The sequence below is a fragment of the Poeciliopsis prolifica genome, unplaced genomic scaffold (assembly GCF_027474105.1).
Source record: "Poeciliopsis prolifica strain line A6 unplaced genomic scaffold, Auburn_PproV2 SCAFFOLD033, whole genome shotgun sequence".
NCBI lineage: Eukaryota > Metazoa > Chordata > Actinopteri > Cyprinodontiformes > Poeciliidae > Poeciliopsis > Poeciliopsis prolifica.
In genome coordinates this window covers 6362442-6378432 of record NW_026562408.1, presented here as the reverse complement: position 1 = coordinate 6378432, position 15991 = coordinate 6362442, and the positions used below count along the sequence as shown (strand labels likewise).

Sequence of the window (15991 nt, the reverse complement as noted above, 5' to 3'; positions counted from 1 at the left end):
TGTCCACGGTTTCCATCGTGGCCCCACATGGTTTGCCCAGGTTGATTTCAATGGGTGCTGACTGGGTTTTCAGTGGGGCCCATGTGGTTAACTTACATGAGGTCATCTGTGGCCCACTAGGGTGCTGTCAGGAATATTTACCTGGGTCCCAATTGGGTCTGAACTGGGCTAGAATAGGGTAACAAGTGGGTTTGTCCACGGTTTCCATGGTGGCCCCACATGGGTTTGCCCAGGTTGATTTCAATGGGTGCTGACTGGGCTTTCAGCGGGACCCAGATGCCTTAATCCTGTAGGAACAATTCTCATCTAACCTGGATGTGAATTACATTCATAGATATGCAATCTTGATCAACAATCCAAAGTCTAGCTTAAAACGTGTTCAAATAAAAAATAAAAAAAAAGAGATGAAAATTTATTTTGCTCAAGGCTTTTATTTAGTAATTTAAAATATTGTCAGGAGTTATTTTTTACCTCACTACAGCAATTATTAGAACTTCATTAATACTCAGGGAATGGTGCCACAAAAGAAATCTGCAATTATTCACGACATCTTTGAAAAATAACAGAAGCTAGTTTACTATAACAAACGTTATAAACAGATCTATAATATATATCTATAGATGCACACAAATAAAGACACCTACATATTTTCCTACAGGTCTATAAATGTATACATCTAAATACTATCTATATAACTTTATACACGTATATTCACATTGATACACACAATGTGAATATACACACCTATATAGATCTTTCACAATACATTTTTGTCAAACATTTTTAAAAATAACCTACATGCCATATGCATGCTTAAATTTGAAATCTCTCATACTTTACTGAAACTGTCCATCTTGAAAGACCTCCCCAACCTGAGTTTGAAACTGGCAGTCTCTCTAGTCTATTTCCACTTCCACTCGGGCTCCAGTAAACCACTTCGAGAGTCTTTGCTGTATGCTTGTGTGATTCTGTAGATGGATAATTTCTTTTAAGTCTCCTGAAATAACAAGCAAAGGTAGAAATTGTATTAGTGTTTCATTTTAGCACAATGTAACATTCATGAGATTTGCATCTCCCCCTTCATGGGGCAAAAATGCTTGCAGAGATATGCCATAATCAAAAGGACTCTTGAGTCATCATTATTATGTACAGAAACTATATTCTTACTGTAAATTTAAAATATATCCATCTATATAAATCAAACTACTAGGTTCTATCGTGGTTTTGTGGTTATTTTAATATTGTTTGAAATGCAAACAATATTACCTTCAAATTTTTAAGTTCTTAACAACAGTGAAAGAATACTGTTCAAATAAAACCAAAAATGAAGACTCAATTTTTAACCTAAAAACATTACTAAAAATAACAAACAAAAGCATAAAACATATGTTAAACATATGTTAATAAATTAACATATGTTTAAGAAAGAAAAGTGAAAAAAAAAAGTTACTCTGACAATAAAAACTGATATTTACCATACAAAACATCAAAGAGACGCAGGTCCAAGAGCTTGTTTCCAATGTTGGCCAAAAAGGTTGAACTGGACTTCCAGTTCATGGGACATGAGGAATCGCACAGCTGGTTGTATTGTCATCTAAGGATGCTCCTCCAATTTCTGTAGCCATGGCAACCTTAAGTACAATGACAATAACAGGACAACATTTTGTTTTTGTTCATCAGTTTGTCATTATATCACTCTTATGTGCTTAATTTTACTAACATATTAATCTACCTTTTTCAAATCATTATAAAGTGATCTTCACACGCTGATCCTCTTGAAGCCTGCAAAATATATATTTTATTAGTGCAATATAACATTTAGACTTTTCAAAAAATAAAAAAATTAAGGCAAAACAGCCTTTGTATAGATTAACTACTGAAGCCTTATATTGTAAACACTGAACAGTTTTGCAATTATCCTAATTTCTTTGTTAACGTGACAGGACTAAGACAGTAGTATTACTCTTAAGAGAAGTTTAGAAAATCACTATAAATGTAACTAATAAAGCCTAAAACATTGCACATATAAAAAAATTAGAGCTACAATTAAATATAAGTACATTTCACATAACTGCTAGCTAAATATTGCAAAAATATCAAAAGAATTTCTCATCTTTCAAGATTTGTTTCAGGCTTGGCCACTGATTGACATGATGGGTTTCAATTTACGGACCCACATGCAGTAACCACACGTTGGATAGGGATGAGTGAGTGATTTATTTACAAACAGGACAAAATAAATCTATTTCCCGGACATCAGCGGAAGGGTGAGGACCACTCGACCAGGTTGGCCTGAAACGAGAACTTAGTTATGACGGGCTTAGAATGAGTGATCGGAGGGGAAACAGGAACAGGCTTACTTCGGTGCGGGTCTTTCGAGGCGTGGGTGTGAGATGCCAGGTTCCTGAGAGAGGGTGTGCAGCGGTTCCGAAGGTAAATGCGAGGTGGGAATGGAAGAGAGCTGGAAGCTCGAAGGGTGGAGTGGAGGCAGTGGAATCGGCGGAGCGAGCAGGCAGGTATTCACTGGTGAGTTCTCGAATGAGGCGACAAAACCCCTAGGATCGAACAAACACAGAGACCAGGTGACTTCTAGTAGACACAGAAACGTTCTCAGAAACTGTTCACAACAGGAGAGGCCAGAGTGACTACCGGTGTATGCAACCATCTAGCATACACCAGTAGAATCTTCAGTCAATCTAGCGTAGACTGAAGATTCTGCTGCTCCTCCACCTGTGCCAAGCTCCACGGGCTCCTCACAAAGATCCTCGCTGAAATAAGATGCGACACTCACATACACACACAGGAACCCTGACACTGATGACTACTCTAGAAGACCAACACAATAGCGGCAGATTGAAATAAACTATGACATAACAAAACGCTTTAAAGTGTCACACAACAATTAAAAAAAGAATTTAAAAATATGAACTACAATGCCTTCATCCTATTTACAAAAAACCTTTAGGCCCAATATACTGAAACCACATGGGCCCCATATAGTGTTCCCATTTCTGTCCCATGCCCAGTTAGCCCACGTTAATGCTGAATTGGGCCCATACATTTAACCCAATTGAGCCAACAATATGAGTCCCATTTCGGTTAACCTTTTGAGCCTCACGCAGTTGGCCCAGATAAAACCCATGCCCTCTTATCATTACCTATATAGCCCAAAGCTAAACGATTCAATGCAGTTTTATTGAAAAAAACGACAATAATAATCTTGCATGGGTCCCAGCCAAACCAGCCTGAATCCATACATGAGACCCACCCATGCATGCTGATGTGACTGTGAGAAAGATTATTAAAAGCCCAGTACATAGAATGAAAGCACAATAGTTACTCTTTTTAAATCATACAAATGTTTATTGTGTCCAGACACTTTGTAACAACCTCTGCTAGCAACATAGATTCTTCAGTGAACCGATTTCATTCTGCCTCGTTGGCGCTCAAATGAACCAATGGCAGCTCAACAAATAGAATGGCGGCGGTATTTGAAAATGTTTGGCCCACAACGCTGCGTTTGAAATCGGTCTGCACTAAAATCTGCTTATTGTGTGTAGCTGTGTGTGTTAGCAATATCAGAAAAGTATCACCCTAAAGAAAAGCAAAAATAACAATAACAATTAAGCCTCTTTTGGGATACTGTCGTCCGATTTGTTACGAGCAACAATTTTTTTTAACAAGCGATTTAAAATCTCTCCCTAAAATTTGGTACTAGGTAAAACAGAAGAAATGTACTTACAGATTCTTCGTAGATCAGCCGGCAGGACTCCGCGCCAACGGACTGATGAAGAGAACAGGCTTGATTTTGAAACCCCATATCCATCCGCGGGTCATTTTACGTTTTCCAAGAAACACAAGATTAATTTTTGAGAGTGCTACATCGGTTTAACAAATGTAAAACCGATGTAGCAAAAGTTCTCAATGTAAATAAAATACATTTCGTTGTCCTCCTTATTCAAATATGTTTTGGAACTATTTTCTTCAGTGGATGTGTAAAGTGCCTACCGGTACTTCAATTCACCAACCTTTATTGGCAACGGTGCCTCAGAGCAAACAATGAACAAAAAGGTAATTGGAACCAAATGAATCATTAACAGAAATGTTACGTTTTTTTATTTTTTATTTTTATTTATACTGATGACTTGGAAAATGTTTGCAAATATATGAAAAACAGATGCTCAAAATTTTACTCTTGTCTCTCACTTGCTAATGAGTTTTGTTTATTTTCTAAACATTTTGTGATATTTTTCACAATGGTCTGATCTGAACTATTTGTCCAAATAAAAATTTAAATCTTGCTGCGAACAGGCTGCAGTAAACTCTATGGATGTCTTTGATAAAAAATAATAATAAAAATAAAATAAAAAGTTATTATTATTATTAAAAATAAAACAAGGACTAAAGCTCAACCATGACCACTCTGTGCTTAATTTTGAGTAAGCACCAGAATATGAGTTTACGTATATATTTCAAACAGATTATTTCAAAAAATGTTTTAAGACATTCAGACTGCAATAATAAAATGAAAAAAAAGTTAGGGGTTCAAAGTGTAGCAAGAGCAATACTGAACTGGCTTTTGCTTTGACATACAGTGAAAAGTTTGAAAGTGACAGGGTAACCACATTGTCGATTAAAATGTTCTACAATTTTGTCCCATTTAGACCATGAAAAAAAGTACTAGGGGCTACATTTTCCTGCCCAGGTCCAACCCATGTATGGTTAGCCCATGCTCATGTCATGTTAGTTTAATGTGGACAGCCCACATTGGGCTTTCATGTGGGGCCCATGATACTGAAACCACATGGGCCCCAAATAGTGTTGCCCATTTCTGTCCCATTTCCAGTTAGCCCACATTGTTGCTGAATAGGGCCCATACATTTAGCCCAAATGGGCCAGCCCATAGGGGTCCCATTTTAGTTAACCATATGTGTCCCAGGAGGTTTGCCCAGATAAACCCATGACCACTCATTACCCATATGGCCTACTACAAACCCAAGGGGGCCCACTCATGCGTACTGGCTTGGAGACTGGACTGGACTGTTCTAGCATAAAATAATAACATGAAAAAATGTTAAGGGTTCAAAGTGTGGCTAGAGCAATACTGAACTGTTTAAAAAAAATAAAGCATTGTAGAATTATTTTTAATGTTTTAATATCCTGGTCCTCTGGAAGCCTAGTGTTTGTAAATGAGCCAGGCATAGATATCACACAGTGAACATGTTTTAGGTTCAAACATTAGGAAGACATGGATGTTCTGTTCTATCAGCAAAATATATCCTTGGGTGATCTCCAAGACGAGGTCACCTTCGTCCTGGAGACCTCGACAATGGTCAAGGTCACCAACCTTTACTATCGTCGAGGTTTCCTACAAGGAAAAAATTCAATTCTACAATCTACCATACATCAACTCCATTAAGGCCCACTGAGTAATTGCCTTGGCAAAGATCACAATGCTGACATCTCGGGTAATTTCCAAGTTTTGAGAATCCTGCTCTTGCAGCATTTGCTTTGACATACAGTGAAAAATTTGAAAGTGACAGGTTAACTACAGGGGTTGGACAATGAAACTGAAACACCTGGTTTTAGACCACAATAACTTATTAGCGTGGTGTAGGGCCTCCTTTTGAGGCCAATACAGCATCAATTCGTCTTGGACAAGTATGGGGCCAAGGGAATGCCATGATATGGCAGCCCACACCATCAATGATCCACCCCCATGCTTCACTCTGGCATACAACACTCTGGCTGGAATGCATCTTTGGGGCTTCTCCACACCGTAACTCTCCCGGATGTGGGGAAAACAGTAAAGGTAGACTCATCAGAGAACAATACATGTTTCACATTGTCCACAGCACAAGATTTCGCTCCTTGCACCATTGAAACCGACGTTTGGCATTGATACGAGTGACCAAAAGTTTGGCTATAGCAGCCCGGCTGTGTATATTGACCATGTGGAGCTCCCGACGGACAGTTTTGGTGGAAACAGGAGAGTTGAGGTGCACATTTAATTCTACCGTGATTTGGGCACCGTGGTTTTATGTTTTTGGGATACAATCCGGGTTAGCACCCAAACATCTCTTTAAGACAGCTTCGTCTTGCATCCACAGTTAATCCTGTTAGATGTGGTTCGTCATTCTTGGTGGTATGCTGACATTACCCTGGATACTGTGGCTCTTGATAATCACAAAGACTTGCTGTCTTGGTAAACAATTTGCCCTCTATTGAACTCCAGTATGTCCCAAATAATGTTATGTGCATTGCAATATTTTGAGCAAAACTGTGCTCTTACCCTGCTAATTGGACCTTCACACTCTGCTCTTACTGTTGCAATGTGCAATTCATGAAGATTGGCCACCAGGCTAGTCCAATTCAGGCATGAAACCTCCCACACTAAAATGAGAGGTGTTTCAGTTTCATTGTCCAACCCCTGTACATTGTTCTACAATTTTGTCTCATTTAGCCCACTTAAAAAAGGACTGGGGTCTACATATCCACACCAGGTCCAACCTGGGCGTGGATATGTACTGACCACACTGAACCCACAGTGGGTTGACCATATATGGGTCAACCCACTGTGGCCACACTGAACCCACAGTGGGTTCAGTGTGGTCAGCCCACATGGTCTCCCCATGTTGGGCCCATGACATGAGCCCATGCTCATGTCATGTGGGTTCAGTGTGGTCAGCCCACATGGTCTCCCCATGTTGGGCCCATGATACTGAAACCACATGGGCCCCACATAGGTTTGCCCAGTTCTATCCCATTCCCAGTTAGCCCACTTAAAAAAGGACTGGGGCCTACATATCCACACCCAGGTCTAACCCATATATGGTCAGCCTATGCTGATGTCATGTGGGTTCAATGTGGTCTGCCCACATGGGCTTCCCATGTTGGGCCCCATGATACTAGAACCACATGGGCCCCACATACTGTTGCCCAGTACTATCCCATTCCCAGATAGCCCACTTAAAAAAGGACTGGGGCCTACATATCCACACCCAGGTCTAACCCATATATGGTCAGCCTATGCTGATGTCATGTGGGTTCAATGTGGTCTGCCCACATGGGCTTCCCATGTTGGGCCCATGATACTGAAACCACATGGGCCCCATATACTGTTGCCCAGTACTATCCCATTCCCAGATAGCCCACTTAAAAAAGGACTGGGGCTCCATATCCACACCCAGGTCTAACCCATATATGGTCAGCGCATGCTGATGTCATGTGGGTTCAATGTGGTCTGCCCACATGGGCTTCCCATGTTGGGCCCATGATACTGAAACCACATGGGCCCCATATACTGTTGCCCAGTACTATCCCATTCCCAGATAGCCCACTTAAAAAAGGACTGGGGCCTACATATCCACACCCAGGTCTAACCCATATATGGTCAGCCCATGCTGATGTCATGTGGGTTCAATGTGGTCTGCCCACATGGGCTTCCCATGTTGGGCCCATGATACTAGAACCACATGGGCCCCACATACTGTTGCCCAGTACTATCCCATTCCCAGATAGCCACTTAAAAAAGGACTGGGGCCTACATATCCACACCCAGGTCTAACCCATATATGGTCAGCCCATGCTGATGTCATGTGGGTTCAATGTGGTCTGCCCACATGGGCTTCCCATGTTGGGCCCATGATACTGAAACCACATGGGCCCCATATACTGTTGCCCAGTACTATCCCATTCCCAGATAGCCCACTTAAAAAAGGACTGGGGCCTACATATCCACACCCAGGTCTAACCCATATATGGTCAGCGCATGCTGATGTCATGTGGGTTCAATGTGGTCTGCCCACATGGGCTTCCCATGCTGGGCCCATGATACTGAAACCACATGGCCCCATATACTGTTGCCCAGTACTATCCCATTCCCAGATAGCCCACTTAAAAAAGGACTGGGGCCTACATATCCACACCCAGGTCTAACCCATATATGGTCAGCCCATGCTGATGTCATGTGGGTTCAATGTGGTCTGCCCACATGGGCTTCCCATGTTGGGCCCATGATACTAGAACCACATGGGCCCCACATACTGTTGCCCAGTACTATCCCATTCCCAGATAGCCCACTTAAAAAAGGACTGGGGCCCACATATCCACACCCAGGTCTAACCCATATATGGTCAGCGCATGATGTCATGTGGGTTCAATGTGGTCTGCCCACATGGGCTTCCCATGTTGGGCCCATGATACTGAAACCACATGGGCCCCATATACTGTTGCCCAGTACTATCCCATTCCCAGATAGCCCACTTAAAAAAGGACTGGGGCCTACATATCCACACCCAGGTCTAACCCATATATGGTCAGCCCATGCTGATGTCATGTGGGTTCAATGTGGTCTGCCCACATGGGCTTCCCATGTTGGGCCCATGATACTAGAACCACATGGGCCCCACATACTGTTGCCCAGTACTATCCCATTCCCAGATAGCCCACTTAAAAAAGGACTGGGGCCCACATATCCACACCCAGGTCTAACCCATATATGGTCAGCCCATGCTGATGTCATGTGGGTTCAATGTGGTCAGCCCACATGGGCTTCCCATGTTGGGCCCATGAAACTAGAACCACATGGGCCCCACATACTGTTGCCCAGTACTATCCCATTCCAGATAGCCCACTTAAAAAAGGACTGGGGCCTCCATATCCACACCCAGGTCTAACCCATATAAGGTCAGCCCATGCTGATGTCATGTGGGTTCAATGTGGTCTGCCCACATGGGCTTCCCATGTTGGGCCCATAATACTGAAACCACATGGGCCCCATATAGTGTTGCCCGTTTCTGTCCCATTCCCAGATAGCCCACTTAAAAAGGACTGGGGCCTACATATCCACACCCAGGTCTAACCCATATATGGTCAGCCCATGCTGATGTCATGTAGGTTCAATGTGGTCTGCCCACATGGGCTTCCCATGTTGGGCCCATGATACTAGAACCACATGGGCCCCACATAGTGTTGCCCAGTACTATCCCATTCCCAGATAGCCCACCTAGTTGCTGAATAGGGCCCATGCATTTAGCCCATATGGGCCAGCCCATATGGGTCTCATTTTAGGTTAACCATATGTGTCCCATGCAGATCGCCCAGATAAAACCCATGCCCACTCATTACCCATGTAGCCACATCAAACACAAGTGGGGCCCCTCATGCGTGCTGGCTGGCCCTCACCTTCCTGTTTGGGTTTTTCATTAAGTAGGCCTACAACAAGACTGAATTCAACGAGCCTCATTAGTATGAGAAGAGGGGCAGGGGATGCGAGTCATGAGCTGGACGCGTCCTTTCCACGGACTGGACTGGAGCCACAGCCTCTTCTATCTGACTTTACTACTGTGGACCAGGCGCATGAACGGACTGGCTGATTTTTCAAGTAAGATGATGATGATGATGACGATGATGACGGAGATGCAATAAAAGGAGGGGAAAGCTTACAACAGAAACTATTTTCTCACAAAAAATGTCACCAGGTCGCTCTGAAGTTTTCCATTTAACTTGCATAAAATGATGTAAAAATGAAATCTTCTTTTGGTGTTTTTTGAATAATGGTGAAAAGACAAGAATTGATATTAATTCAGGTAAGGAATCTGTAGTGGATTTAACATTTGTTTCCAGTTGTTTAGCTCCATTATGTGATTGGCAAGTTGAAAATAAATCCTTTGGTAGTGATCATTACATTATAGTCAGTAAAATAAGGATGGGTCAGGTGCAGAATCTTGAAATGTTAGGAGGGAAGTGGATATTTAGGAAAGCAAATTGGGAAAAATTTAATAACTTATGTGAGAGTAAGATATCAAATATAAAAAATGATTTGAGTATAGAAAATATGAGTCGTGAGATTAGTCAGGGTATATTAGAAGCTGCTGAAAGGTCTATTCCAAAAACATCAGGGAAGAATAGGAGGAAATTAGTTCCATGGTGGAATGAAGAGTGTAGAACAGTGGTCAAAGAAAGAAATAAAGCATTTAAACTGGTTAAAAAGTCTCATAATTTTCAACATTTGATCGAATATAAAAATCACAGGCTAAAGTAAGGAAAACAATAAGAACAGCAAAAAGGATATATTGGAGAAATTTTTGTGACAAAATTGGTAATAGTACAAAGATTGGGGAAGTTTGGGGAATGATCAAAAAAATGGGGGGAGATAGAAGAGAATGGAGTTATCCAATATTAAATAGAAACAGTATAATAGCAATAAATGACAGGGAAAAAGCTGATATTTTAGTAAGCACATTTATGGAGATTCATAGGGAAAAAATGATCAGATAAAGAAATAAAGGGGAGAGAGAAAACTAAAAGAGAAAATGGTGGAATTTTAAGAAGAAAGGAAATTATTAAGGATGAATTGATGAACGAACATTTCTCTATTGGAGAATTGAAAAGAGCTTTGGGTAGAACAAGAAATAGTGCTCCAGGTAAAGATGAAGTATGCTATATTATGCTAAGACATGTGAGTGATGATGTTTTGAAGAAGATATTAAATTTGTATAATAAGATTTGGAAAGAGGGAAGAATACCTAGTGAATGGAAAGAAGCGGTTGTTATTCCGATAAAGAAACCTGGGAAAGATCATAGTAATCCTGAAAACTATAGGCCGATTGCTTTAACATCTAATATATGTAAGCTGATGGAAAGGATGGTGAATGAGAGGTTAGTACAGTATTTGGAATCAAGGAATATAATTGCTCCGTATCAGAGTGGCTTTCGTAGAGGGAGAGGAACAATGGATCCAGTATTGTGTTTAGAAGATGATATTAGAAAAGCTCAAATTAATAAGGAAACTGCTGTGGCTGTATTTTTTGATGTGGAAAAAGCATATGACATGTTATGGAGAGAAGGATTAATGATTAAACTACACCAGATAGGAATAGGAGGGAGTATGTTTAACTGGATATGGGATTTTTTATGTGATAGAAATATCCAAGTTAAAATAGGTTCTCATGTTTCAAAATCGTGTCAAATAGAAAATGGAACTCCTCAAGGAAGTGTGATAAGTCCAACATTATTCTCGGTGATGATAAATGATATTTTTAATGAAATACCAGTTAGTTTTGGGAAATCACTATTTGCTGATGATGGAGCATTATGGAAAAGGGGAAGAAATATAGAACATCTTATTTTAAAACTTCAGGAAGGTATAGATATAGTAGGTAAGTGGGGAATTGAGTGGGGTTTTAAATTTTCAATTGAGAAGACAAAAGTAATGTTCTTTACAAATAAGAAAGTTAGAATTGATAAAAAATTATATTTATATGGAAAAGAATTAGAAACGGTTGATAGTTTTCGTTTTTTGGGAGTAGTCTTTGATAAGAAACTAACTTGGGAAAATCATATAGATCACATTATGGAAAAAAGTAAAAAGGTTTATAACATTATGAGGTGCTTGACAGGATTGACATGGGGTGCAAACTTGAATCACTTAAAAATATTTATGTGTCATTATTCGATCTAGAATAGATTATGGGAGTGTGGTGTATGGATCAGCAAGCAAAACTAGGTTAAACAAATTGGATATTATTCAAGCAAGAGCTTTGAGAATTTGCTTAGGGGCAGTTAAATCTACTCCAGTATGTGCATTACAAGTAGAGTCAGGAGAGATGCCATTATGTATTAGAAGACAGCAGATCATGGTAAATTATTGGATAAGTTTAAAAGGACAAAATGAAGATCACCCAGTTAAGAAAGTGTTGCAACATTGTTGGGAGAGAGGAAAAGGGAAAAGTAATAGTTTTGGGTGGGTGGGAGATGATAGAGCAAAAACATTTAATGTATTTGACAAAGAATTCAGTCAAACAGTAGTATGGCCTGTGAGACCAGCATGGTCATGGAAATATATTAATGTAGACAAGACACTATTAGATATTCAGGGGAAAAAGATGATAGATATGTGCCAAGAGTTTTATCATCAAATACAAAATAAATATAATGATTATGTACAGATTTATACTGATGTTTCAAAAGATCCTAAAAACAAAGTAACAAGTGCAGCAGTAGTGATTCTAGATTTATATACAAAGATTTCAAAAAGAACATCTGATTACTTGAGTATCTATGCAGTAGAAATGTGTGCTATATTATTAGCTTTAGAATGGGTGGAGGATAGTAAAGAAAATACATTTATAATTTGTAGTGATTCACTATCTGCTTTGATGAGTATTGAAAAGGGATGTTCAAGTAATCATCAAAATATATTATATGAAGTTATGGCTGTTCATCATAGAATATGTGATCAAAATAAAAAGGTAATATTATTTTGGACTCCTGCTCATGTAGGTATTTTAGGTAATGAAAGAGCAGATAGGTTGGCTAAGGAGGCTAGTAAAAAAGAAGAAATTGATATGTTAGTAAAGCTATCGAAATCAGAGGGGAAAAGTATAGCTTGGAGAGAAAGTAAAAAGATATGGAAAATTAGGTGGGATAATGAAATAAATGGAAGGCATTTACACAGATTTCAAAATACAGTTGATGTAGAAAGGGTTAGAGGGTTAAATAGAAAGGTAGAGGTAATTATAACTCGAATAAGAACCGGGCATAGTTTATTAAATGGAACTCTTTATAAGATGGGGAAACATCCTACTGGTTTATGTATTTGGTGTGATTCTGTAGAAACAATGGAACATGTTTTTATTTGTTGTAGAAAATATGAAAATGAAAGAAAATTATTAATATTGGAATTAGGCTGTACCAGGGAATTGAAGTTTGAAAAAGTGGTTGATCAGTTAAATAGTAATGAGGGGAGGAAGAAAATTTTGTGGTTTTTTAAAAAACAGTGGGATTATTTCGAGAATTTGTTAGATAATTAGGATCCAATAGATGGCAGTAGTGCAACAAAAATGGATGCAAGCTGCCGTTAAATCCTAAAGAAGAAGATGAAGTTAATTGGAGGGGCTATAAAACACACGGCGTTTTACGTTTCTGTAGTGACTGTCTATGTTTTTCATGCCTTCTCTGTGATCATGTGTGAAAAGCTGAGGAAGGTAACTCTTTGACTCCAGTAAACACACATTAATGCGCCAGCCGCATTGCTGATATTGTCTTATTTGTCTGTCTCTTCTACAGGTGAACAGCTGGTTGGAGGGAGTGTTTGGGGATCAGCCAGTGCCATCATTTGAGGTGAACACCAGGACTGTGGACATACTGTATCAGCTGGCTCAGTCCAGTGAAGCCCGCTGCAGTGATACTGCTCTCCTCATTGAAGACTACAAGCAGAAAACATCAGAGTATCAGGCTGACGGTGAGGCACATACAGCAGGCAGAACAGATGATGCATTAAAACACTTGGATCGGAAAGGCTGAATTGATCTAAAGTGTTTAGATTTGCCGAATGGCATGTTTTGCACATGTCGAAACTAATAGAAACTGAAGTAAATATTTTTTTATGGCTTAAGATATAGGTGTGGTTTTATATTTTGTTGTAGTATAGAGACAATCTCCAAATAGTCTCTATATCACTCCACTAAACGACATTAACGACTACTATTGAAGTATTTAAGGTGAATATTTTGTGCTCAGATGTCGAAATTGTTATTAAATTGGAGGGAAAATAGAAATCTGAGTTTAGAAATTGTATGGAGTTTCAAAATAATAAACACATAAGAACTCTTTTGTCTGGTTTTCAATGTTTTTCAAAAAACTGTATTTCACTAATCCCATCCCCCCTAGCTGCTCACCTTGAGGATGTTCTTCTGCACGGTGTCGGCTTGTCTGGGGCAAGCTTGTCAGAGCCGACTGCAAACTACGTGTCTGCTTTAGTGGACAATGCTATGGTGCTGGGAGTGAAAGACACATCACTGACCAGGTAATTTTCTGTGGCTTTGTATTTCATTGATCAGAATATATGGTTGTTTTACTTTTGTTCGTTTGTAGCTTCATGCCAGCAATCAACAATCTCACCGATGATCTTCTGGAAGTCGAGAAGTCAAACAGAAAACTCGAAAGGGAACTAAGGGCACTCCAAAAAAGACTCGGTTCAATTCTGGTGCTGCGGGGAAACCTACAAGAGTAAGAATAAGGCGTGAAGCGAGCGATTAAAAGTGTGCCAGTTAAGTTTGATTAGAAGGCTGGGTTTACACATGTACACATTGGCGGTCTTCATTGACAGGGATATCGACAAAACTACCAAATCTCAAGCAGTGGAGAGTGCAAAAGAAGAGGAGAGGCTGCTCAACGTGGACTTTGTGACGGCCAAGACTCAAGAGCTCCGTATCAGACAGCAGAGGTTGGAGGTATGTTGCAGCATATTCCTCTTTATAATTTGGGATTATTGCATAGATGCTGAGGTACTAAGTGGGATCATTTATAGGCCATTTTGTGATTTAAACAGCAAAACGCATTATCTACAGATGGAACCTACTTGACTCTTGACAAAATATGATTAACTTCTCCACATTTAGACTCAGAAAAAAATTTCTAATGTGTATACGTCAAGATAAGAAGCTGCTGCTCAGATTTAGAAAGAAGCTTCATTAAAAAAAAAACATATTATTTTTTCCTGTAAATGACCAAACAGTTTAATTTCTGTTTACCTAGTTGCAATGTCGTCTGCCTCTTGTTTAAAACAGAAACAGTGTTTAGTTTGTTAGTTTGTTGTTTGTCTTGTATTAGTCACTTTATTCTGCTCTGCTAATCCTGCAGGCTCAGCTTGTATCCAGGAACATGGACAAGTCTATCACCCACCAGGCCATTGTGCAGCTTTCTGAGGTATTTCAGCATTTTCACCACATTCATTGCCATGGGGATAGAAGCTTTACTTTGTCTGCATTCAGGGTTTGAAACATGTCATCTTATTTTTCTCCCTGCAGGAACTCAGGGCACTGCAAAACGAAATAATCCTCCTGAAAAAGAAGCTGGAGTCGTACATGGACCTGAGTCCGGTACGTTTGTTTTCTAGTTTTTCAGACTTCATTACTTTTCCAACAAAAGGGGTGATCACGTTTCCTGTTTTGTCCTTTGAAAAGAAAAAATCATTCAATCTAATTTATTTAAGGATTAAGTTTGTGAATTTAATCTTGAAATGTGTGTTGTTGTTTTTTTATTCTAAACCTTCAGAGCCCATCTCTTGCACAAGTGAAGATAGAAGAAGCAAAAAGAGAACTAGTGAGTCTTTAAATATTTGGTTTTATAACATACAAGATGCCATTTTTTGCTCGTTTGTCATTTTAATTACTTTTTCTTTCGTTCATTTTTCAGGTTGCACTCGATTCCAAACTGGAGACAATGAAGGCTATAAAATGAAGTTGGATGTTGCGCAGTCCTTTCTTTAAAAATAAAGTTTTTGCAGTCATATTTTTCTTCTTCTTTTCTACCTTTACCTGCCTTCATCATTAATGTTAAATGAAAAGTGGTTTGAGGTATTTTGGGTCACCTGAAAGGATACTTCTTGCTTCTTTCCTCCTTAGCTTTGGAACCTTATTTAAATATAGGTTAAATATTTCAGAGATTTTGGACACTCCTAAAAAGCTCACAGAGTATCCCTATTAGTTCATACACCTTGAACATTTTTATATTGTACAACCTGCATAACTAACTTATTTTGTTTTGTATGTTTACCAACAAAAACATTGTTTGCATGCTTGTCAGTGTCTAGAAATGGGTAAAATTTTCTGATATGATTTTTAGCTTTTTTATTTTATGATAAAATAATATACTGCTAATGTGTACCTGAATGTTTAGTCTCTCTCCACGCCTTCCTGTTTGTTTCAAACATCTGCAACACTAATGCAATGTTTGGCTTTTCCTCTCTGATCGCAGCAATCTAATTAAGGGGTTGGTCTTAAGAGTTGTAAAAAATAGTTCTCACAGATTATATCCAAACAACTTTCAATCTGTGTGGACAACCTCATCAAATGCAAGTTCTTTGTTTTGTTTTTGTAAATGTATTTTTGTCCAGCTGCTTATCATTTCTCAGCCCTTCTGGGATCCAAATAAGTTTTCCTCTTCCATACTTCTTGGATTTTCTTCTCAAAACCTCAGTATTTTT

The 15991-nt window shown here is 39.4% G+C and overlaps 1 protein-coding gene and 1 long non-coding RNA gene across 4 annotated transcripts; one reads left to right on the top strand and one right to left on the bottom strand.

Annotated features, from left to right (window-relative positions):
- Positions 1-654: 654 nt before the first annotated feature.
- On the bottom strand, positions 655-2594 carry LOC129373577 (uncharacterized). Its single transcript, XR_008607383.1, has 4 exons — positions 2361-2594; positions 1733-1782; positions 1476-1631; positions 655-997 (listed from the first exon to the last, which is right to left on the bottom strand). It is a non-coding gene; the product is annotated as an uncharacterized LOC129373577 (long non-coding RNA).
- A 6827-nt stretch (positions 2595-9421) lies between these two features.
- On the top strand, positions 9422-15295 carry LOC129373656 (HAUS augmin-like complex subunit 1). 3 transcript variants are annotated; one of them, XM_055051705.1, is made up of 9 exons: positions 9422-9590; positions 13072-13246; positions 13675-13810; positions 13879-14013; positions 14114-14237; positions 14647-14712; positions 14814-14885; positions 15061-15108; positions 15202-15295. In XM_055051705.1, exons 1-9 carry the CDS (start codon positions 9558-9560, stop codon positions 15244-15246), a joined length of 834 nt encoding a protein of 277 aa, XP_054907680.1. In that variant the 5' UTR covers positions 9422-9557; the 3' UTR covers positions 15247-15295. The 3 variants fall into 3 exon arrangements, with proteins under 3 accessions (XP_054907680.1, XP_054907678.1, XP_054907679.1); XM_055051703.1 differs by lacking the exon at positions 9422-9590 and adding an exon at positions 12867-12989; XM_055051704.1 differs by lacking the exons at positions 9422-9590; positions 15202-15295 and adding an exon at positions 12867-12989 and having other exon boundaries at positions 15061-15120.
- Positions 15296-15991: the final 696 nt, after the last annotated feature.